General features: G+C 37.2%; 1 protein-coding gene across 2 annotated transcripts in view; it reads left to right on the forward strand.

Moving 5' to 3' along the window:
* The window catches only part of LOC125856593 (midasin), a 46,749-nt gene that overhangs the window by 11,749 nt on the left and 11,840 nt on the right, over positions 1–23,160 (forward strand). The window contains exons 18-52 of one of the 2 annotated variants that reach the window (XM_049536181.1): positions 988–1,055; positions 1,355–1,550; positions 1,717–1,821; positions 1,918–2,223; positions 2,654–2,847; positions 2,960–3,014; positions 3,341–3,491; positions 3,946–4,019; positions 4,463–4,610; positions 5,777–5,875; positions 6,014–6,114; positions 6,221–6,310; positions 6,388–6,453; positions 6,568–6,732; positions 6,820–7,027; positions 7,109–8,004; positions 8,146–9,639; positions 9,773–9,956; positions 10,034–10,102; positions 10,880–10,962; positions 11,043–11,339; positions 11,598–11,724; positions 11,800–11,879; positions 11,964–12,046; positions 15,484–15,622; positions 15,716–15,805; positions 16,072–16,198; positions 16,312–16,466; positions 18,745–18,858; positions 21,146–21,307; positions 21,480–21,659; positions 21,751–21,939; positions 22,076–22,177; positions 22,267–22,491; positions 22,601–22,723. In XM_049536181.1, the coding sequence (XP_049392138.1) occupies positions 988–1,055; positions 1,355–1,550; positions 1,717–1,821; positions 1,918–2,223; positions 2,654–2,847; positions 2,960–3,014; positions 3,341–3,491; positions 3,946–4,019; positions 4,463–4,610; positions 5,777–5,875; positions 6,014–6,114; positions 6,221–6,310; positions 6,388–6,453; positions 6,568–6,732; positions 6,820–7,027; positions 7,109–8,004; positions 8,146–9,639; positions 9,773–9,956; positions 10,034–10,102; positions 10,880–10,962; positions 11,043–11,339; positions 11,598–11,724; positions 11,800–11,879; positions 11,964–12,046; positions 15,484–15,622; positions 15,716–15,805; positions 16,072–16,198; positions 16,312–16,466; positions 18,745–18,858; positions 21,146–21,307; positions 21,480–21,659; positions 21,751–21,939; positions 22,076–22,177; positions 22,267–22,491; positions 22,601–22,723 (6,945 nt within the window). The remainder of the gene's footprint in view (positions 1–987; positions 1,056–1,354; positions 1,551–1,716; positions 1,822–1,917; positions 2,224–2,653; positions 2,848–2,959; positions 3,015–3,340; positions 3,492–3,945; positions 4,020–4,462; positions 4,611–5,776; positions 5,876–6,013; positions 6,115–6,220; positions 6,311–6,387; positions 6,454–6,567; positions 6,733–6,819; positions 7,028–7,108; positions 8,005–8,145; positions 9,640–9,772; positions 9,957–10,033; positions 10,103–10,879; positions 10,963–11,042; positions 11,340–11,597; positions 11,725–11,799; positions 11,880–11,963; positions 12,047–15,483; positions 15,623–15,715; positions 15,806–16,071; positions 16,199–16,311; positions 16,467–18,744; positions 18,859–21,145; positions 21,308–21,479; positions 21,660–21,750; positions 21,940–22,075; positions 22,178–22,266; positions 22,492–22,600; positions 22,724–23,160) is intronic. The other variant, XM_049536182.1, reaches the window with a different exon arrangement.

Here is a 23,160-nt window from a genome sequence, read left to right on the forward strand (position 1 = left end):
GGGGGGGGGGGGGGGGGAGAGAGAGAGAGAGCAAATAAGGCTGCTAGTTAGACAATCTATGATGGGGGTGGGGGTGGAATTAAGAAGAGTGAAATTGGTGTGGGGTCATTGCTGGGTCATCATCTGGTGATCAAATTTTAGAAGCAGCTGACAACCTTTGAAGGGCAGAAATTGTAGTTAGAGGAGCTATTGCATTACACGCACATGAGTCTTCTTATTTTAATTGACATTTGATAACTTTATGTTCTCGTTTTTTTAATCAATTACTTGGACCCTGATCAAAGGGACCTTTTGGCATGTAGTTGAATCGTCGGATCTGAGTTCTTTATGAGATTGATGTCATATTCTTTTCATTGTGAGTTCCTTATCAGATTGATGTCATATTCTTTTCACTGTGTTGTGTCAGTTTTTTCAAATCAAAGACATGTCATGATGACCTTTCAGTTTTTCTTTTTGTGGATAAACTAATTATTTAGTGACATTCATCAATTAATCGTCCACCAGTTATGGAATGGGGAAGGTTCTTTGGGATTTGAGGTTTAGGAGGAATCTACAAGACTAGGTGGTTGGAGAATTTCAAAATTTGACTGGATTGCTTCACCAACAAAAAGTTCTTAACTGAAATCTTATTATTGGAATATGTTGCAATTAAACACCTCTGCCGAGCTGCTAGCTTCTCATTGTTGTTCACCCCTCCTACCGGTATAACCTCATACTACATATTGATTTCAACCTGATACTGTCTGGAACAAAACTAGTACCTTGATTCGGGTAGGATAATTGATGTGTGTCAGATTTGCTTTCATCTCTCTTATGTACTTGTATGATATTTCTTTTTTCTGATTAGTGTTAGATGCAAGATTTTTATATGGTACGATAGAAGGATCCTTCTAGTTCACTTATTTCTGTATATGCTCATGGTAGTATGTAAATACAGAGTGCTACCAAATTGCTTGAATAAACCGAGTTCTGATTTTTTTGGTGCAGGAAGGAGGAGGCAGAGATAAGATCTTGGAGGTTATTAAGCATTCGGGAGTCGCAGGACAGCTGAACAAGTATGTGTTGTAAAGTAGTTAATCTTTAAGGGGTCGTTTGGTGTGAGGGATAAAGATAAATCGTCCTGGGATAAGAAAATAGTCCTATTTTGGTGTCTTGTTTGGTCGCCAAGTTTGGGATAACTTATCCCACAATTTATACCATAGTGATGGGATAAGTTATCCCATATACATGGTGGGATAAGTTATCCCAGGATAACTTATCCTAGGATAGTTATCCTGGGATAACTTGTTCCCAACCAAACGAACCCTAAGTTCTTTTTGGCTGTGGTTAGCTTCATTTTTTTTTTTTTTTGCAGAATTGTTTGGACTAGAAGTATGTGGAGGTTGTACTTTCTTGTTGAGCGCTGTTACAAGCTGCGTGAGCCTGTTCTCCTTGTTGGTGAAACGGGGGGAGGGAAAACTACTGTTTGCCAGCTGCTTAGTATCATTTTGGGTTCAAAATTGCACATTTTGAATTGCCATCAATATACAGAAACATCTGATTTTCTTGGGGTTAGCTTACTTTGCCCTGTTTTTTTTTTTTTTTTTGATTGCAATGCCTGTGTTTATTGGTCCTGGTAGATTCTCTCATCCAATTTACTGTCATTGTTTATGTATTTCATTTCTTTCTTTCTATATATATCTTATGGAAATGGCTGTTTATTGATATCCTTACCAGGGTTTCTATCCTGTACGAGAAAGATCGAAAATTTCTACAGATTTCAAGCACCTTTGCGAGAAGTTGATGCATTCCAAGGCTATTGTGAACTATCCTGGAGATTCTGTATGTTTATTTTCATTCCATATTCTGGTATGAGAAGAGGTTCTTTTCTTTTATTAATTAGACACTGATGTTTCTTGTCACATATATGCTCCGCAGGTGATTTCTTCAGATATCAATCATGCTTCTTCCACTCTTCATAAGCTGTCTGTTATCTTAAGTAACTACAGGCAGAGTCTAGTTTGTCATCCTGATGTAACTAGTCAAGATGTCGACTACATTGGACAACTGAATTTGGACTTGGTTCAACTGTGCCAGAAATGGCAGACCATTTTTATGTGGCAAGATGGGCCTCTTGTTGAAGCAATGAAGAAAGGAGAGTTATTTCTTGTGGATGAAATCTCTTTAGCTGATGACAGTGTACTTGAAAGACTAAACAGCGTATTGGAGCCAGAAAGGAAACTGGTGGGTAACTTATATGGTTTAAAGTGATAGTACACAGATTATTTACATTTGAATTCACTTGCCATCTCAAATAAGAATGCCAAAGTGAAGTCTTTACTTCGTTGGTTGAAATTTAGTTCATACTGTATTTGTATCAAATCTTGCATCATCTGTCATCTCCTAGGAGGGTCTGGTGCTTTTGTCTTGATGCAATTTTTTCTACCCCATGCTGTTTATGTATGTCTAGATTTTTACATTTTTTATGAGAGCTTGCTTATGCTTCTTGTTTGTTTCGGCGCTGTGTTCTCAGGTTGACTCTCCTGCTTCCTCATTACATGCCACCTTTTCTTATCTATCTTGTCAAAAACTTGGTCAAATTTCTTTTGATTGTCCGTTTTCTTTTCCTTACATTGGTAATTATTCATTCATTGGATATGTGGTATTTCTGCAGTCTTTGGCTGAGAAAGGAGGGTCTGATCTCCAGAAAATAACTGCTCATCCTAACTTTTTTCTACTTGCAACAATGAATCCTGGTGGTGATTTTGGCAAAAAAGAATTGTCTCCTGCCCTTCGCAATAGGTTCACGGAGATATGGGTGCCACCTATTACTGAGTTGGATGAGCTTAATAGTATTGCTCTTGAGAGGTTTGTAAATGCAAAGTTTTTATTTTCCATCAATTCCTAAAGATGGCTTGTTTCCCATGAGCGGCTCGGGTCATAAATGGTCTTGTTTGATTTGACAAACTTCGTTTTGCAGCATTTCAAACACAAGCTTTAGTGTGCTGGTAGATCTTATGATGAAATTTTGGGAGGTATGCAGTTTCCTTGTATTATATAACCTTAGTTTGTCATAAAGGCTTGCATGCTTGCACAGCCAGTTCCACTTTTATCCAAGCACCGGTTGGGCTTATAGCACGCGAAATATCTAGAGCTATACGTTGGTTGTGGTCATTGTAGCTTTGATGATTCTCTGTCACTGTCTTTAGTTAAGTTAGCTTGATTTCTGTTATGGGTGATACTCACTTGACTCTACTTGTAAAGGAAATCTAGTGACAGATGCTGTATGTCCTCTTTATCCTTTTTTAACACCTTTAAATCTTTATGGTAGTATGTTTGACATTCTTTTTCTTAAATTCAGTGGTTCAACAATTTACAAACAGGAAGGGCACTTACCGTGAGAGATCTTCTATCCTGGGTATCCTTTATTAATGTGACAGAGAGAATTCTTCAACCAGAATCTGCGTTCCTTCACGGGGCATTTCTTGTTCTGCTCGACGGTCTAAGTTTGGGTTTGTGAACCTTCTAGCGACTTTACTACTAAAGCTTTCTGTTTTTTGGTTTAACAGTATTTGAAATATAGTTTTTTCATATAGGATCATGACATCAACCATCTAATACTTCTCATCTGTTGATGCACTCGTATCTTCTCCTCTGGTTTTTCATTTGCCTGTGAAAACTTATTGCATATGCATGATTGAGGATGGATACCATTCTTATATACATGGTTTCTGCACAAGTTTACCTTATTATTATCTTATTGCTCAATTATATCAGCTATACTACTAATTCAATTTCTAGGAATCTCTTCTTTGTATCTTGAGAAAAATGGCTATTCTTGTATAGGTTTCCATGAGATTTTACAACTTACTTCATATGTTCCTGCTGGTCGACAATGTCTGTTCTGCTACTGGGGATTTTGTTTCTCTTTTTTTTCTTCATTCTGTTAATACTTATTTTACTCAGGTACAAATATTTCAAGGACAGATGCTGCAGGGTTGCGAGAGAAATGCCTTTCATTTCTTTTAGATGGACTAAAGGTCTCATCTTATACTTATTTACATAATAAATCATTTCTTTTTTGATCAATTTGTTTGAAAGATTTTACAGATTTAAACGTAAAAAATGTAGATACAGTAAACATGATTTTTCAATCTTGAGTGGTGGCTTTTCATATTTCTGTCATCTCTAGAAAGGTTAAACGGAATAGGTCCATCTAGAAGTGCCTTCTGTTCTCACAGAAAATTTAGCTGGGCTCCACCTTTTCAATAGAAATGCTAGGAATAATCTATTTTGTCGTAAGTCCCAGAGAAGTAGAGGGAACATATTTTATCATATTCCAGTAATTTTCCAACGTTTGCTGTCCCTTGGGAAATGAAATACTACTAGTTGATCATCCTGGTCTTCACATGCTTGTTTGAGGTACTTGTACTGTTTCTTGTAACATTTCTTTCGTAACAAGTATCGCCTTTCGCCATTGTAGGAGCTCAATCTTAGTTTTGATTGCTCAAATATTTCCATGCTGGTGCCTTATGGTTGGGCCGATCCTGGAAGATCTGCTGTTATAGAGTGCAGTGATACAATGCAATGTGACAATCGCTTTGGGATTCCTCCTTTCTACATTGAGAAAGGTATGCTGTACTGGGTATGATCTAAAAATTTATCATGAGAAGTTTGGCTGCTGATAATGCATGCTTATTTGCTTAGCAGATTAGATAACCATGTTGTTCATATTGTTCGCCAGATGAACAGTTGGGAATTGTCGATTCCCTTTTTAGGGGTAAAATGAATAATCTTTTAAATGATGGGGTAGACCCCGTATATAAGCCGTACACCAAAAGAAGAGAAACTATGCCAAAATTTGGTTCTCTATGAAAGAAACTCAATTATCTTGGACTTGTTCATCCTGAATCAAATACATGTATTTGTATTCTCAGCATTGGAAGGTTTCTTATATTGACAATGAGTTTCAACAATTTTAATGCATCTAATTCATATTTGACTTCATCTAAAAAAATGCATCTAATTTACATTGAGTAGTCTGGAGGTAAATTCTTTTTCCGGTCGTAGTGTACATTAAGACCCGTTATATTCTTAGGGATCCCCATCCCGAACATGTTAAAATTTTTGCCTTTGGAAGATCAAAGCAGGTTGACACATGGGTCACTGTCCTACCAGTGGACTGTATCTTCCTTTGAAATTGTCATATTTCCTGGAAGAGCCACTTTGGTGACTAAACAAGTTGACTTGCTAACCAAATATGGCTGTACAAGTGTCTGAATTGTTCAGCTGTCAGAACTTATGGCTGTAAAGTAAACAAGTTTTTCTTAAGTTGAGGTAAATATTGAGTTCATAAAGAGTAGAGACGGTGTTTATGATTTCTAAGCACTGTACGAGAAAATAGCTATATTGAACAAAGGACTCTAAATTCCAGAGATAAAAGTATTCTAATGATTGTAACTTATTATAGCCACTTGCACTTGCTTCTTCTGTGATCCACCACTTTATTGATGTCAAAGTTTTTGCCAGAATTAGTCTGAAGACACTCCAGTTATATTCTGGACAGTCTGAAAAAAAAATGGGCTGAAGTAGTGATCTAGATATCAAGAGATGCCAATTCTTGACTAATTTTGGTTCCTGCAAGGTTTTCCCACTCAAATAAGTGGTAAAACTTTGTGCCTCAGTATTTATTTATTTTTGGACTGTCTTTGCGTGTTTCCGGGTTGACAGTTAAAGGTGGAGCCAAATACTTATGTGTTGCTTCCTTTTTTACTATGTTGTGCTTAAATCTGCTTAGGTGGGAATTGTTTTGCTGGTGAGAAATTTGAGTTTCTAGCACCAACGACCCGCAGGAATGCATTGAGAGTGCTCCGTGCCATGCAGCTTGCTAAACCTGGTACACTTCATTTAATATGGGAATTGTTGTTCCCTTTTGTTTATGTATAAATACACACATGCCATATTTGCTGAAACTCGCTCAAAGAAATTCACTGGCCTATGAAGATCCCTGACTTTGTAATTTCACTCTCTGTAGTTCTGTTGGAAGGGAGCCCGGGCGTTGGAAAAACAAGTTTAATTGTAGCCCTTGGCAAATTTTCTGGGCACACAGTAGTACGGATAAATTTATCAGAGCAGGTCAATAAATCTATTTGGTTCCCACCTCAGATTTTTAGTACTTTTTAGATGTTGAAATATCTCTGTAATTATGTATTCTTACTGGTTTGGACATTGACATACACAGACGGACATCATGGACTTGTTTGGGTCTGATTTGCCTGTCGAGGGTGATGAAGGGATGCAATTTGCATGGTCTGATGGAATTCTTTTACAGGTGTGTTTATGTTCCTTCAGTAGAATGGCTTGCTTCCGTAAATCAAAATAATTTGCATAAATTTGCTGTATTTCCAGGCTCTAAAGCAGGGGTCATGGGTGCTTTTGGATGAACTCAATCTTGCTTCACAGTCTGTCTTGGAGGTCGAAATCTACACTTTTACCTTCATACTGTGTTCTGTTTCCTTGCAATTGTTATCTTATTCTCTTGATTCTCTCACTTAGGTAATCAGATTTTTGTTTTTACCATGAAAATAGGGGTTAAATGCTATTTTGGACCATCGGGCTGAGGTTTTCATTCCAGAGTTAGGTCGCACTTTCAAGTGCCCACCATCTTTCAGAGTTTTTGCTTGTCAAAATCCTTCAAATCAGGGTGGGGGACGGAAAGGTCTTCCAAAGTCCTTCCTCAACAGATTTATGAAGGTCTGCCTTGCCACTGTTTATAATTGTCAGCAGTACATAAGTTAATGAAAGAGTTACTAGTAACTATCTCATGCTTATTGGTTTCAGGTTTATGTTGATGAGCTAGTTGAGGATGACTATCTTGCTATTTCTAGTTCGCTCTATCCAACAATTTCACGTTCTCTTCTCTCTAATCTGGTTTTATTTAATAAGAGATTACATGAAGAAATAATGTTGCTTCACAGATTTGCTCAAGAAGGATCCCCTTGGGAGTTCAATCTCCGAGATGTAATTCGCTCCTGTGAAATCATAAAAGGTCTGTTCTTTTGTTCTTGATAACCTATTCTCATATCAGTCTTACAGGATTGACCTCAAATACATGAATTTCGCTTTTCAGATGCCCCAAGTATATCAGAATCTGATTGCTTTCTGAATCCTGTTTATGTTCAAAGAATGCGGACAGCTGTTGATAGAGTGGAGGTATTAAAGCTTTATGAACAGGTATTCAAAATGAAGCCCAGCATAAATCCTCATCCGCGGGTTCAGCTCAATCCCCAGTATTTGATTGTTGGGAATGTATCTATCGAACGAAATCGTTACCTGTCACCTGGAGTGTCCAACAGCGACCTTAAAATTTTGCCTGGCTTCCGCAATAGCTTGGAAGCTGTAGCACAATGTGTTAAAAACCAGTGGCTATGCATATTAGTTGGACCTGCATCCTCTGGTAAAACTTCATTGATACGGTTGCTTGCTCAGCTGACAGGAAATGTACTTAATGAGTTGAATCTTTCTTCTGCAACTGATATTTCTGAGCTCCTTGGAAGCTTTGAGCAACACAATGCTGTTCGAAAATTCCGTCTTGCCATCGCTTGGATTGAATCCTTTATAAATGAATATTGTGGTCTGCAGCTGGAATCTTCATGCAAGGAATTTATGATGAGAAAAGAGCTGTTTATTCTGTGGCTGTCCTTCTTATCAAGCATCAAGCATGACCCTCCAACAAGTTCTTGCTCTTCGTATGTTGATACTTGGAGGACAAAGTACTTTGAGTCTGCCTCTACGTTGGTTAACATTATTGAACATCTAAAGTTGGTGGTTGAGGAAACATCATTGCCTTTGTCTTGGTCTATGAAGGATTTGGATACAACTCTTGCAATGATCAAGAAATTTGAAGAAGGTCACTCAAAAAGGACACATTCCTCAAAGTTTGAGTGGGTAACTGGCATGCTTGTAAAGGCTATAGAAAATGGAGAGTGGATAGTATTAGATAATGCAAATCTCTGTAACCCAACGGTCCGTACTCTCTCTCTTCCATGCCTTTGGTCTTTTAACTTCTCATTATTTTTGTTGCAATCTCTATAGTGTGTAAAATTTTAATCTTAAGGTGCCGTGTCTTGTTTACAATGGTTATTTGGCGCCTCTTGATTTGTGCAGGTTCTTGACAGGATAAATTCTTTAGTTGAACAATCTGGATCCATCACCATAAATGAATGTGGAACAGTTGAAGGAAAGCCTGTAATTCTTCATCCACACCCTAAGTTTCGGATGTTTCTAACAGTTAACCCTCTAAATGGTGAGGTTTCACGTGCAATGAGAAATAGAGGGGTTGAAATTTTCATGATGGAGCCTGATTGGTTGTTTGATGACAAATGCACTGAAATTGATATCGAGCTTGAGAATGCAAAGAGATACATTGTTCTTTCTGGGGTACCTTCTGGTAATTTAGTTGATTTGATGGCCAATGCCCACATGAATGCAAAGGTTGAAGGTGCACTGCTCAAAATTAGGATCACACTTCTTGAACTTGCACGCTGGGTGCAATTGTTTCAGCAACTTCTTACAAACGGTAACCAGTTCTCATGGAGCTTGCAAACGAGTTGGCAGCATACCTATGTGTCTTTATTTGGTGTTGATGGAGGCAAGAGTATTGTTGATCAGGTGGGAGTCCCTATTTCTCTAATACCAAAGTTTCAGGACTTTAACTCCTCTCAAGCTGGTTTATTATCTATGCCAGGGGGATGGCCAGCACCCCTGAAATTGAGGGACTATCTTATATATTCAAAAGAAACTTGTATAAGGCAAAATTGCATGTACCTCGAGTTCCTGGGAGCTCAGACTGCCTGTTATTCAACTTCTGCTGCATTACGTAATGCACTGGCTCCAACTTCTATGGTTAGCTCACTCGTGATGGATACAAGGCTCTTGCATGCCCTGATGTTTCCTAAAAATTCAAGCTGTCAAGCTTATGTTTGTGATGGGGCAAAAGAACTGAACTTGGATTTAGCCCGGGAAATGTTGTTGTATGCTGCAAATTGGGTATTTGAACAGGCTACTGAAAGTGATTACAAGCTTTATCTTCTGTGGTTTTCTCATGTTGGTTCTCTGTTACAACAACATTCTTCATTCTTTAGTTTTTATTCCTCTATTCTGGCAAAGGAATTGGAACATCCAATATGGAATCAGATTTTTAGTTGTCGTCGTGAGATTGTGTCTCATTATTTGGTTAATTTGGATACTTGTCCAATACCTTTGCTTTCAGTAGAGTTGGTTGATCTAATGCCAGCTGATAATCTATTGAAATCCTGCACTGTTCTTGTGAACGCCATTAAGAGTGTTAGATTACTGAGACTTAGCCATCTGCAGTGGAGCTCTGAGATAGGTTACAAATACAGTAGTGAAACACAGTTCTTTAAACCTGTTTTGAGATCTCTTCAAGAGTTGGAGAAGAACATACTTGAAATGTTTGTCCAGTCACCTTCTTTTGATGTGCTGTTCCAGTTGTACAGTAACCTCCTAGAACATCACACTTTACTATGGACAGGCATTATTACTTCTCAAAATGAGTGCTTGCTAATTTCTTGGAGATCTTTGATGAAGGAAGTTTCAAGACTGTCGGGTTTTTTCCCAAAAGAAGTAGAGACGTTTCAGGTAAGTTGTCTTGGTTTAGCTTGTCACTTTTGTCTGTTTTTACTATGCCTAATTCTTAATTGATTTGTTTCTTTGTTCTCCTTTTGTTTTATAACAATGAGTTTTCACTCTGTTTCAACTTCTACTTATGTAGAGAGATGTGGAGAGTTTGGATAAGTTCTCAAAAAAATGGCCTTCACAGTTGCAAAAGTCCTTGTTGTGGGTCCATGGTGGGCATCCGTATCTGCCTCCTTCTGCTGAATTATATGAGAAATTGTGTCAGCTACTTAACTTTTGTGAACGACTTTGGCCGGGGAAGAGAAAAATCAGGGAGCTAGGTAGCTTTTCTTTGATCATTTGGCTACCATTTTTTTCCTAATTTCCAGTTCTGTGTCTGACTCAAATACTTTTGTAGCAACGGATGATGTAATCACTGAAGCAGCTCCATATTCTAATCCAGAACTACGGCTCCTTGCCATGCAAGGTACACATCTTATCATTTGGTATTGCTATCTCATGTGATCTGGTCACATTTCATTGAGTTACATTTGGTGCTGTGTACAAGGGCGAGAAGTAGGTTCCGCTATTCTAATTGATTGTTCTTGTCAAACTCTTTAGTCTTATTTTCTTTTGGCAATACATTCATGAAGTAACAAGATACGGTTCTACTGGTGGTTTGGATGGTTGTTTAGTTATATATAGTTGTGGCTCATAGCGGTTTATTATTTGGCTTGATTTAAAATTAGCAGAAAGGTATTTGTGGTTTTAAATTGTCATTTTTTGGATTCTGCTGTGTATTTGTAGCTTTGATTTATTTTGTTGTAGACCTACAATAAATAAATAACTATGTGAATGTGTCTTTCTCTCTGATTAGTTAGGCTTTTAAATGACACACCTATGAACAGGGTATCAGGTGGACAAATTCTTGGAATCAATGTAGAGTTAGCTAAATATAGGGTACAATGGTAGATAATCCATATAGGTGATATCTTCTAGGTTCAAATATCGTTGGTACCCCTTACAAAAGAATTTTCACATGCTTGTCCCAAGAAAAATGATTCAAGCCCACATGTGAGCGGGTGTGTTGCGTGATAAATAATGCGACCATCTCTTCTGAAATAGATGGTGTGTGTCATCAAAGTGGTGTTATGTCTAATGTTCTAATCTCTCTAGCAATTTAGATCATAATATACAGTACTCTTGGTGATAGGATGCTTTACTTGTTTTGGATCTTATCTGACTGAATATGATTCTTTGTAAGGTCTTTCTATGTCATCTTATGTCATGGCAAAAGTTGATGAAAATGGTATCAGACCTGTTGAGCAGTTGGAGGAGATGTACCAGGTTTGCTTTTTACCTTTTCCTATCTTTTTCATTGTGTGGATTATTTAGAATTGTTGTAAGTGTATTCATTTCTTATGCAGATGCTTTCCAGAAGGTTTGGTTTTGAAAAGGAGAAGTTGGAAGAGAATTTCAGGAGCATTAATCAAGCCCCAAGAACATCCATTTTACCTGCTTGTTGTGTCTTCTTACCTGACATGTTTTGTCAAAGCTCTAGCTTTGATTGTTGGCTAGAGACTTTACCCATAGCTGATGATGCCAGTTTTTTCCTTGATACAAGACTACTTCAGAATCTTTCGACATTTACTTTAACTGATGGGGAGGAACAACGCCAGAATCTTTCGCCAATTGCTTTAACTGATGGGGAGGAACAACGCCAAGTAAGATTTTCTTTTCTTAACTATATCAAATACTTTTTTTGGGGGTCTATCGGGAACAACCTGTCTGCCACACACAGCAAGGGGTAAGGTATGTGTACATCCTACCCACCCCAGAACTCAATTGTAGGAGTACACTGGGTATGTTGTTGTCGCTGTTGTATATCAAGTACAATTTTTCATCGTGGTGCGCTAACTAGTCTAAGATAACATTCATGTGGTGCACCCAATAATACGGTATTGTCTTGTCCAATCAAACAGGCCTTGGCTGGCCTTATTAAGTCAGCAATGGATTTTTCTTTGAACTTCTCATCAAGGCCTCCAACTGACTTTTCACCTCACCAAAAAATTTTGTGGACCCTAGATGCTTGGAGATCTACCGATAGAGGTCAGTAAAATCTATGTAAATTGGTCATTACATCATTATAATATCTATATAATTCCTTTTCTCTGTTTCAAACAGCGAGTGAACAGATATCCAGTTTTGTTCTTGAGATGTGGTATATATGGCATTTATCATTGTGGACGCCAACTGTTGCTGAGGTAAACCATATGATGCATATTTACTGCAAATAGTTTTACATCTTCAGGTATAATATCTGTATTTATGTTGTTATGGTTCTGCAGAACCTCTCATGGCATAAATGTGATGATATCCTTCCCGATGAGCTGTTTAAGCCTTCAAAAATGGCAGCAATTCAGAAAATCCTGTAAGTTACTTATTTGTTTGATGGGCGTAGTTGTAGGGGCGACAATTCGGCTTGCGTGGGTCTTCTTTTGGTATCAGCTTCCAACTAGTGATGAATGTAGTACACATGCAAGATACATATATAGAGGGGGAGAAAGAGAGAGAGAGAGTTGAGAAAAGAGATATGTGCATGTATATGTATATAGGAAGGGGATGGGGTGGTGGTGATCATATTTCTGTTCAGTTTTCAGTGATCTATTTTGGCTAAGCTTCATTTATCTTGGATCTTGCATCTTCTATTTCTGTGCCCCACAGTTTCTCATGGTACCACAAACACAAAAACTGACAAATTCTAGATTTTTTTTTTTTACAGAAGTTAAGTTTTATTGATGAAACCAGTACTAAGTTGGTGTTATAGCTTACATCCTAATAAGCCGAAACCAAAAGATAATTCCCTTCTACTGTGCAGGGAGCTAAGAGAGTTTACCGAGGTTCAATACCATATACCAGTTCTAGATTAAACCAATAAATGATCTGTAGTAGGCAGTCAGCTTTTATTTTAAAAACAATTAGTATCTTTTTACCTTAAAAAGTTGGTATACCGGGTATTCTTCATCTTCTTATTAGGATCTTCCTGTTCCTGCAGCAGATAAACTTGAGTTTAGTCTAGGCATGATAATCCCAGAATGTTGAAACTAGACAACTAGTTATTTGCCGGTACCTGTGCCTGTGGGAGGTAACAAGTAACCTGTGAGCCAAGGTGTGGCTAGCTGGTCCAGACATCATGATTATCAAAAACTTATTGGTGGCTGATACTTGCATTTCCCTCTCTAGATAAGTAACATTATTGCTCTTTGTAGGTTGTCTTGCGTTAGGCATGCTTCCTTTACAATGCATCCTTCCTTTATGCAAGCCGTACAAAACAAGGCCCTTCATAGGAAGCTCTTGATCTTCAAATCCTCTTCCAAGGTCACGATGGAATCTGGTGGGATCTGCTTATGGCCTTGTTGCATGGTATAATAATGAAGTCACTCACCTTTTAGAAAAGTTGATCTGCACATCCTCCATCTCCCAGTCATTAAGCTGCCATCTGGAATATATGTTCCACCTGTGCCTTCTCATGAAGTCACTCGCCTTCCAGAAAAGTTGATCCACACCTCCATCTCCCGGTCATTAAGATGCCATCTGGAACATATGTTCCACCTGTCCCTTCTCTTCTGTCTCCCACAGTAAAATTTGATTCTTGTGCCATGTTGATAAAAAATGGGAATTGCATCTTCGATGGTAAGTTGTGTATCCTGTTGTCATGCCGAGAAGATGTTTCCTTCCATTGCCAATCTTTTATCCATTGTGTTATACAGAAGTAGCCACAGTGATTTTGGATCTGTTCCTTGTGTGGCACTCTTTCATTAAACCAAATTTCTCTTTCATCACTGTGCATCATTGAACATTTTCTTCCTGGTTAAACCACCATAACCATTTTATTTAAAGACTCTTGTTTTGTACTTGTAATTTTTTTCACCCATTCCTGAAACATTCAATGAACTCATATTTCTTGTTTGATCTGTTTCTGCATAGAATAAGTGTAAGGTACTTGAGCTGCTTCAGTTGCCACATCCTTGATCCATCCTCACTGAACAACAAATTTGAGTATTTTACTTGGGCCCTCATGACTAGAATCTAAGTTGCCTGGAATCTTTAAGTTTCGGTGCTGCACTGTGTTGACACGATGTGTGTGGGTGACTGGGTGTGGGATCTATACCAGATCTAGTCAATCAATTTTGGGTACTTTGACCATATGACGATAGAGAAATTAGAGACAGATACAATGATTGGTGGAATCCAAACAGAAGCTACACTGAAATCATAATATAGACATATATATTTTTTTTACCGTTAAAAGTTATTTACAGGTCAGCATGACTGTTGAATGTGCAATAAACTCATGAAGTCTATCATAGCCTCTATATCATTTGCAATAGCCATGTTACACTAAAAAAACGTCAAGCAATGCATATGTATTTAATACTCCCTCCCAATTTATGTGACTTACTTTCCTTTTTAGTTAGTCCCAAAAAGAATGACACATTTCTATATTAAGTAACAATTTAATTATTTTTTTTGAAACTTAAGTAACAATTTAATTATAAAATGTATATTTTACCCTTAATGAAGTGATTTACAGCCACACAAATTTCTATCATTCATTTTGGACCACATGTTTTAAAAGTCTTCCTTGCTTTCTTAAATTTTGTGCTNTGAAGTCACTCGCCTTCCAGAAAAGTTGATCTGCACCTCCTCCCTCTGTCCCAATTTATGTGACTTACTTTCCTTTTTAGTCAGGCCCAAAAAGAATGACACATTTCTATATTAAGTAACAATTTAATTATAAAATGTCTATTTTACCCTTAATGAAATGATTTACCGCCATACAAATTTCTATTATTTATTTTGGACCACAAGTTTTAAAAGTCTTCCTTTCTTTCTTAAATTCCGTGCTGTGTCAAACTACCTCACATAAAATGGGACGGAGGGAGTAATAATTACAGATTCAAACTTTGCTCTAAAAAAATCGTGCATTCCTTTCTTTCCAACTAGTCCACCATAATTTAGGCTTATTTTTATAATAACTATTTTTAGATAGTTGAATTATTTTTAACTGTATCTCCATACTCGTATACAAACCCCCGAATTTTTCGATTAAATCATGAAGGATCCGACCACTAGATTTGCACCTGTATCGGAAACCCGTGTCTTAAAACTCTCCTTGTTGCAAAGAAACCTTCAGCTGAGCCATTATTGAGCACTGATATCTTAACTGTGCTATCAGAATCAACCTCCCTACCTTCTCAAGGTAGGAATAAGGTCTGCGTAAACTCTATCCTCCCCAGACTCCACCCGTGGAATTACACTGGGTTTGTTGTTAATCTCCACTGCGCTATTCTGATGATTTACCAGTTCAACTGTTCTGTCCCAGAACCTGGCTCCTAGAGCAATTTGATAAAGAAATCTCATTTTACATATTAACATGCTTGTCCTAGGTGAAGTTGGTGATACATTATATTTGTTTGCAATTTTAGTTCTTATACATCTTATACATTTTGAAGATTGTTTGCAGTATTTTTTTGATGACACGATTGTTTGTTTGCAATTTTAGTTCTTTGTCTTTTTCATTTTATATGTTGGTGTTTGACTAACCACGGAGTTGAAGAAATAAAGAAAGAGTTTTAGACACAACCAAATGTACACTTGGAACTTGCAATCTTAAACATGCCATTTATAAAAACATCTCTTTAAGGATAGAATGAGAAGTTCAAATTCTAAATTTTTTAGATATAGAAGAATGAAACAAACTAAAAAGGAAAGGGAGTACATAGCGAATACCTTTTGTTTGAAAGACTTCGCTATTCTTTTTTCAAAGTTGATTTTTTTTTCTAATAAACTTTTCATCAAGCACAGGTTTGGTACATTTGCTATCAGAGATTACCCGGTGCATAGTCTCAAAATGAGAGCTGCTTCCCGTTATCTTTGGCAAGGTTCTCTGGAAGTAGACACAAAACATTTTCTATTATCGACTGCTCGGTCCCTCTTTCAGAAGGTATGGTCTCCTTTAGTTTTGATGTGTACGGTTCCCAAATTGGTGCTGAAGTGAGAATTTATGATCTATACTCTCTGCTGTGTGTGCTTTCAGATGATATTTGCACACAGAAAGTCTTTCGAAGATGAGAAGTTTGATGAAATTAAAGATTTCTTTGAAGTTGCTGCGAAGAAGACCATCTCGGTAGTTATTTTCCTTTTGTCCCATTTGAATGTATTCTATAGGCAGGATAGCTTTATAATATGTTATTTGCCCCATGTCAACATTTTCTTCCATAGCTCTGCTATTGTATAACATAGAAACTAAACATCATTTATCTTATTTAAAATAACATCCTTGTAACCCATTATGGGATGTTGGTTTCCAATGAACTTTCAAATCTGGGACATTTACTATTTTTATTTGAATCTTAAGTTTGTTCATAACCACTTATCTTCTCCATGTCATAGCAAGACAAAATTGAGACCATGCTTTCCCTTCTTGCATCATCAAATCACAAGATGATCTCATCAGATGAGATGACACATTTTGTTGAGCCTTTGCTTCAAGGATTGTATCTCCCATGCACGCCTGAGGGTGAGTGCATTAGAATTGTCTTTCCCAAAGTTCCACACTTGTTGGTCATGCCTTTTTCTTGGGGGTCTAAAATATTTGTTTTATTTTGTTATCTTTTCCTGTTTCTCTTGCAGCATTTACAAATAGGATAGGAAGTGTATGGTTGCTCATTGGGGCCTTCCGCTACCAGCTTCTGATTTGCTGCACTGATCTGGATCCAACTGCAAAATACTACTTAAAGTACTCAAGAGTCGTGGAAAAGATATCTTCTCTTCATCTCGAAGCTCAGGTAAGGGATATGATAAGAATTGGTTACTTGAACGAAAAACAAGAAAATATTGTGGAATAGAAAGTACAAAGATAGAAGACATGAAATTAAAGATAGGTGTAATTTGCGAATATAATCCCCAAATTTCGAAATCAAATGCTAAGAAACCTAATTAAATATAAAATTAATTATGTTTCTAATAGAATCAATTCAAAAATTTAGATTAATGGTGTGCTTGGCTCCTATTTCGAAGAAATTAGAGACTATAACCAGTATAATACTAATTACCTTCTTTGATTTACGACTAAGAACCAAAGATATGAAGTTAAAGAATTAATCTTACTTAGAAGAATCATTCTTTTAATGTTGTAAGATAAATCCCAAGTAGCCAACACACAAAGGTGTAAAGAAGAGGAACTATCAATTATAATAATGTTCTAACGAAAAGAAAAAAAATCACCTCTATATATAGGGGAACTCTTCCCAAATAGCATGAGATTCGAATCCTACTTTTATGAAAATAACAATTCTAAAAACCTAACTAGGAAAATAAGAAAAAATCTTCCCAAAACTACATTGTTAAAGAATGACAAAAGTTCCACATTGGTGGTTAATGAGATGAGTGAACTCCTTATAAGGCTTGAGCAGTCCTCCTCCCTTTGAGCTAGTTTTTTGGGTGTGAGTTAGATCCAAGTCTTAATTTCACGTGATATTTGAGCAGGGCCTATCTCACCCAATGTTGGGGCCCCCAAAAATAAAAATTTTCCACGCACCAGATGCTAAGCACTGGACGTGAGCTGAGGTGTTAAAGAATGACAAAAGTCTCGTATTGGTGGTTAATGAGATGAGTGGACTCCTTATAAGGCTTGAGCAGTCCTCCTCCCTTTGAGCTAGCTTTTCGGGTATGAGTTAGGCCCAAGACATAATTTCACATACATAAATAAAATAAGAGAAGAAAGTACAATTTTGCAACAAAAATCCCAAATTTCCTTCAGCCACTTTTTGGGCAAAACTCACCCATTTCATCCACCTATTGAGTGTCAATTGAAGCCCTTTTAGGCTTGATTCTCATCTCGTTTTTTTTGCCTGAATTTTCAGCTCTTTTTTGTGCTCCATGTGGAATCTTCCTCTTGGGCTCCATGTGGCCCCAATATTCTTCCTCTTGGACTTGGACCATGAAATACATGTAGCACATAGCCCATTCATCTTCACAACTCTTGGGCTCATTCTTGGGCTTTTCTTCTACGATAAGCATCTTTTTGATTTCCCATTGAAGTGTGTCAACCTTTAGTCGAAGTAACGGTGGATGCTATCTTCTCTTTAGCTTAAGCTGAGAGATCAATCCTTATGTCTCTGTTCTGGAGTTGTGTGCGCATGTACTCATATCCTAATTTATCATTGTTCCTATTTGCCTGTTTAACAATGTGGGAATGAATAGGGGATGTTTTGATATGTGTGACATCCATTGAAGTTAATTTTCTATGTGCTTGAGTTTTCACAAGATGAACTTGGAGAGGTAAACAATTAAACTGGAAGAACTATAAATCTAGATGCTTACGTATTTGACTTCCTAGACTCTTTACATGTTTAGAGGAGACAGGTGCAATCACACTGCAGATAGTAGCTCCCTGGTGCTGCATAGATCAATAAAATATTTGCCTGTCTTATCGCCTTCAACTCCCCACCCCCCCCCAAAAAAAAAAAAAAAACACACACACGCACAAAAAACTACTTGAATCAAATTGGTTAATGTTTAACATAACTCATTAAAGAGGAAGGGTGGAGTTTTCAACTCTTTATATACATTCAATATGTTGAGCCGAGGCCCTTGGCTACAATGTTCGCACTCTTCGAAAAAATCCTAGTTTGGTTGTATAGATAATTGAAAGATTAAGTATTTAACTCCTATAAAATATATTGGTAAGCTGACTTTATTCAGATTGGGGGGGGGTGATGTAGTTGTTTCCGGCATATAGTATCTCATACATTCTTTTTTGGAAACAAATCAAGTCTTAGCCATGCTATTCTCATCTGCGAATAGTGTTACCAAAAACCACCTTTTGTTAGGGTGGACTATGTGATCTAATCATTGTTTGGCTAAATCAGGGGAGTACCCCACAGAAGTTAAGCATTACTCTGTTTTTAGAAATGGTAAATGTAGATGTTAAATATTTTTCGTAAACAAGAATGCAGGTTTATTTTGATCCCTCATTATATAGATTAGTTACATTATAAAGTTAGTGTTCCAGTTGTATGCCTTAATTCACTGTCTATATTCTAATTGTTTCCACACTTTCAGGTACGCAATGACTGTGTCCTTTTGGCTGGATCTTTTCAGTTGAGGGAACAAGAAAGAGATAGATCTATGTTGTTGGAAGATCTCCATGCTGAGCGAAAGAAACTGCAAAGAAAGGTCAGGAACTCCCTTAACTAATTCAGTTTGCTCTTATCCTTTGTGGTGGAATTTTGATCTGTGCTCTGCAGTTGTTGTAGCCGAGGGTCTTTCGAAAGCAACCTCTCTATCCTCTGCGTACACTCTACCCTCCCCATACGTTGCTTATGGGACCACACTGGATTTTTTGCTGTTGTTGCTCTGTAGTTGTTGTCTGGTTGAATAACTGTGTACAATTGTTATGTGAAGTTTTACCTGCTTGCAACTTTCCATACAGCGTCTTTTCTAGGAAGTTAAGTATTTGGCAACCTATAAAGGGGAAAAGGGGGTAAAAATGAGCACCTATCCCCACCTACCGGTTGTCCTTTAGCCTTAATTTACAATCTGTGGTGACCCGAACCACATTCGGTGGTCGTATCTGAAATGTGTTGTAGCTCTTAAATAAAAAATCGAAGTCCTTTTAAAATTGAGGGGTTTTAGAAAATCATCCTTACGACTAGTAAGGTGTCTTACTTCATTATTTGACTTTCAAATGGATTCTTTGTCTTCGAATAAGACGTTATAGATTGCTAGTATTATTGGTTTCACTCAACCCTGTCCTTTCTTTGCATGTTTTACTTTTAATAGAGATGTAACATTCTTGGCTTCAAAAAAGAGAGGATAATTATGCAAACTAGGAATTATTATCTATTAATGCTTTTTGCCCTATGATGATGTCATTTGTCATTCATTTGTTTGTACTCGAGATTTTAACTTTTCTGTTGTCACTTGTTTTAAATCTCTCACAAATCAAATCCTCGTCAATGCTGGAACAATTTTGTATCTTCTCTTCTGGCGGCTGATAATTTATTATTAAGGAAGTATAAATACGTTTTTGTGCTTGTTCAGGTTGCAGTACGCGGGGGGGGGGGGGGGGGGGGGTCAGAATATTCTACATTTACAACAAGAACAATGCATCAACCCAAAGTTAATTGAGTTCATCTTTTGCTCTATCTGAAACCGCATTATATTCATCATTCCCTTTATCTATGATTGGGACTATTCTTTACACTCAATTTTTCCCTTTCACTCACTTTCTAGCGACTCTATTTGTTGCTCTCACACTTCCCATCTGATCACTCACTTCTTACTTTCTCAACTCAAATGACCACCTCTATTTGTAGGGGGTGGGGTGGGGGGGATAGAAGAATCTACTGAGAGGTATTTACTACGCTCTTCTAGAATGCTCCAACAATCTTTATCTAAACTACATTTCTAGAATCACCCTGTAATTTTNGGGGTCAGAATATTCTACATTTACAACAAGAACAATGCATCAACCCAAAGTTAATTGAGTTCATCTTTTGCTCTATCTGAAACCGCATTATATTCATCATTCCCTTTATCTATGATTGGGACTATTCTTATACACTCAATTTTTCCCTTTCACTCACTTTCTAGCGACTCTATCACCCTGTAATTTTTTATTTTTTTTTAAAAAACTGGTAGCTGTATCTATTTCTGTAATGACGAAATCAACACGTAGGTTGCACTGAAACCATATTTACCAAGGTACCCTATAATCTACTGTCCAGCTTCTATGTATTTAAAACATCAAAAAAATTCTCCTTCCAGATTGTCCACCAAATACTTGCTGGGACCATTCTCTATCTGTTCCTGTTCTTGGCCTGCACTCGTACTCCTTCCCAGGTCTGCAATGCTTCTGAGATTTTCACAGGCATGGACCATGAAATGTGTTTTGGGGATTAAGAACAGTCTCCATAACTGGCTTGTTACCGTACAGTGTAAGAACAGGTGGTTAACTGTCTCTGCTGTTTCACCACAAATGAAACATCTAGGGCATAGTGGCATTCCTCTCCTTATTAGGTTGTCTTGTGTGAGCACTGCCTCTTTGGCCAACAACCAAACAAAATAGGGAAACTTATGAGGTATTTGGCTTTCCATATGTTTTCCAGGGCCTCATTCTAGATTTCTTTGAACTCTCTAAAATTGCTTGAACATTCTGTAGAGTGATCACTTGAACAATCTAAAAATTTGTCTGACTCTGGTCCCAGCTTTAGGAAATGGATCCTTTGGCCTGTTTCAGCATTAAAAGCTAGCTCCTGAGGTTCTAATCAATCCTCATTATTTTTTCTTAACCAATGCAGGACTCTTTAACTGAGTTTTACATTTATTCTTTTTCTGCTGGTTGTTGGTAGTAGATTTATATGTCAAGTAGTTCTAATCAATCCTTATAACTTCTTGGAAACATGATTTTATGTGGTCTAGATTTATTCATGCCTGACGAATTTAGTGTGCCTCCTATTAGATTGTATTCCGCGCTGAACCTGAGAAATTCAAGAGAATGAAGGCTGAATGCGACGACTTTCTTGGGACTGTTGATAAAATTGTTACTACTACGCTTGGTTGGACCCAGAATTTTAAAAGCATAAGTGTGGAAGAGATATCTGGCAAAGTGCGCAATTGGCAGGTAATGACTCAAGTAGATAAATGTCTATTGTTCTCTATTTGTTTTGGTATGTTTTCTACATAAATGTTTTCACTGAAAAAATCTAGCTTACCTCTAATCTTCAAGTGATTGGATGAGGCTGTATTGGAATGCCAATTTATTTACAATGTCATACACTTAATTGATATTGCAGGAAACGGCTACAAAAGCCATAAAGCAGTTATCAAAAGAATATTCTTCGTACATGGATGTAATTCAGCCGGTCCAGACAGCTATATATGAAATAAAATTAGGACTGTCTCTGGCTTTTTCTGGTGCCTTAAGTGAAAAGTATCTGGAGGAACTAGGGAAGTTTGATATGGAATCTGTTCTGGTATTGTCTTTCATTCCTTTATTTATTTTTGATAAGTGTCTTTCAATTCTTTTCCGATATATGTATTAACTTTCTCTGCAATGGTGGACAGGCCGCAGTTTATGCCTTTGTGAAATTCCCAAGAGGGTGTGCATCAAAATCTGTTTCGTTTGATGCTGTCAATAACGGCGTGGAACTTTTGCATTATGATATTGAATTTCCAACAAGCATCTCAGCCCTGGATTTAAATTTGTTGGATAATCTTGTCAATTGTAAACAGAGAGTCAGTGCTGATAGCAAGGTTTGAGACTGTCTTTTGTTCTTAGGATTGCATGTATATCTTCAAGTGTATCTTAATAATAGGAAAAATATTGTAATGTCTTCCTTCTTCGGCTTCTCATGCTTTGCTCATTGTGTTACTCTTCCAATTTTGGCAGGTATCATCCTTGCAACTGAGAACTGCAATGTATCAGAATGTTCTGGTTCGTGTGTTGCATTCTGTTGTTGATGCCCACTTCATGGATACGCCGTCCTTTAAGGTGAGGATGATTGTTGCTGTTGTTGGATGTATGTGCTTTGTATTAGTCATCCCAATATCATATGAACATAATCTGATATTCTGTTTCAGCTAACGGATAGGATATTTGATGAGTTAGCAAGCAACTGGATGCAAATGAAACTTCAAGTCAGAACAACAGAAGAGAATAAAGCTCAACAATTTAGGTTTAAACCGCGTTTATTCAAGATAGATAATATCCTTGAGATTGACATATCAGCTCTTGGTAGTTCGGCTTCAAATGAAAGTTTCTCAGAATGGAAAGAATTTCACTCTAGACAAGAATATTCTGAGAAAGTAAGCATACACTGTTGGTTTCTTTCTTTTGTGCATCCAGTGATGGAACTTTGCTTTGCTGTATCTCTTTCCATTTGGTTATCAGTCTAATGTATTTCTATTCATGTAGCAGAATTCTGATGAAGAACCAGAAGCAATCATGGACGATTGGAACTATATAGAAGACTCCAGTTTGAATAACATCATCCACGTACACAATGAATTATTTGGCTCGACTGATATATATCAATCTGTAAGTATGCAATGCTAGTTGTATGGATGTTCTTACGATGTATTAGAGAGGGAAGCTTTAAGCTGGACAGAGAATTAGTTTTCTAAGGAGGTAGAGTTCATTTGGTACATTTTTATGTTGAGGTGGAATCGTTTCATTATCTGAGACATGTTAGGTTCTGATTCTATGATGAGGAATCTCTCTTCAGGCGTGTAGTTGCAACTTTACATGACTGATAATTAGTATCTTTTGATTTATTATCACTCCTACATATTAGTCTTACTATCAATTATAGATGCATGAGCTGTATTTGAGATGGGAACCCTCACATCAATGTCATATAATTGTTTCCCACTTGCCTTGTGATATGCTATATGGCTTTTTGGAGGTATGTGTTTAACTATGGGGTAGTCTATAAGTGTATTCTGCTTGTATGACTGAACATTATATCTCTCTCA

Source organism: Solanum stenotomum, chromosome 2 (genome assembly GCF_019186545.1).
Source record: "Solanum stenotomum isolate F172 chromosome 2, ASM1918654v1, whole genome shotgun sequence".
NCBI classification, from domain to species: Eukaryota; Viridiplantae; Streptophyta; class Magnoliopsida; order Solanales; family Solanaceae; genus Solanum; species Solanum stenotomum.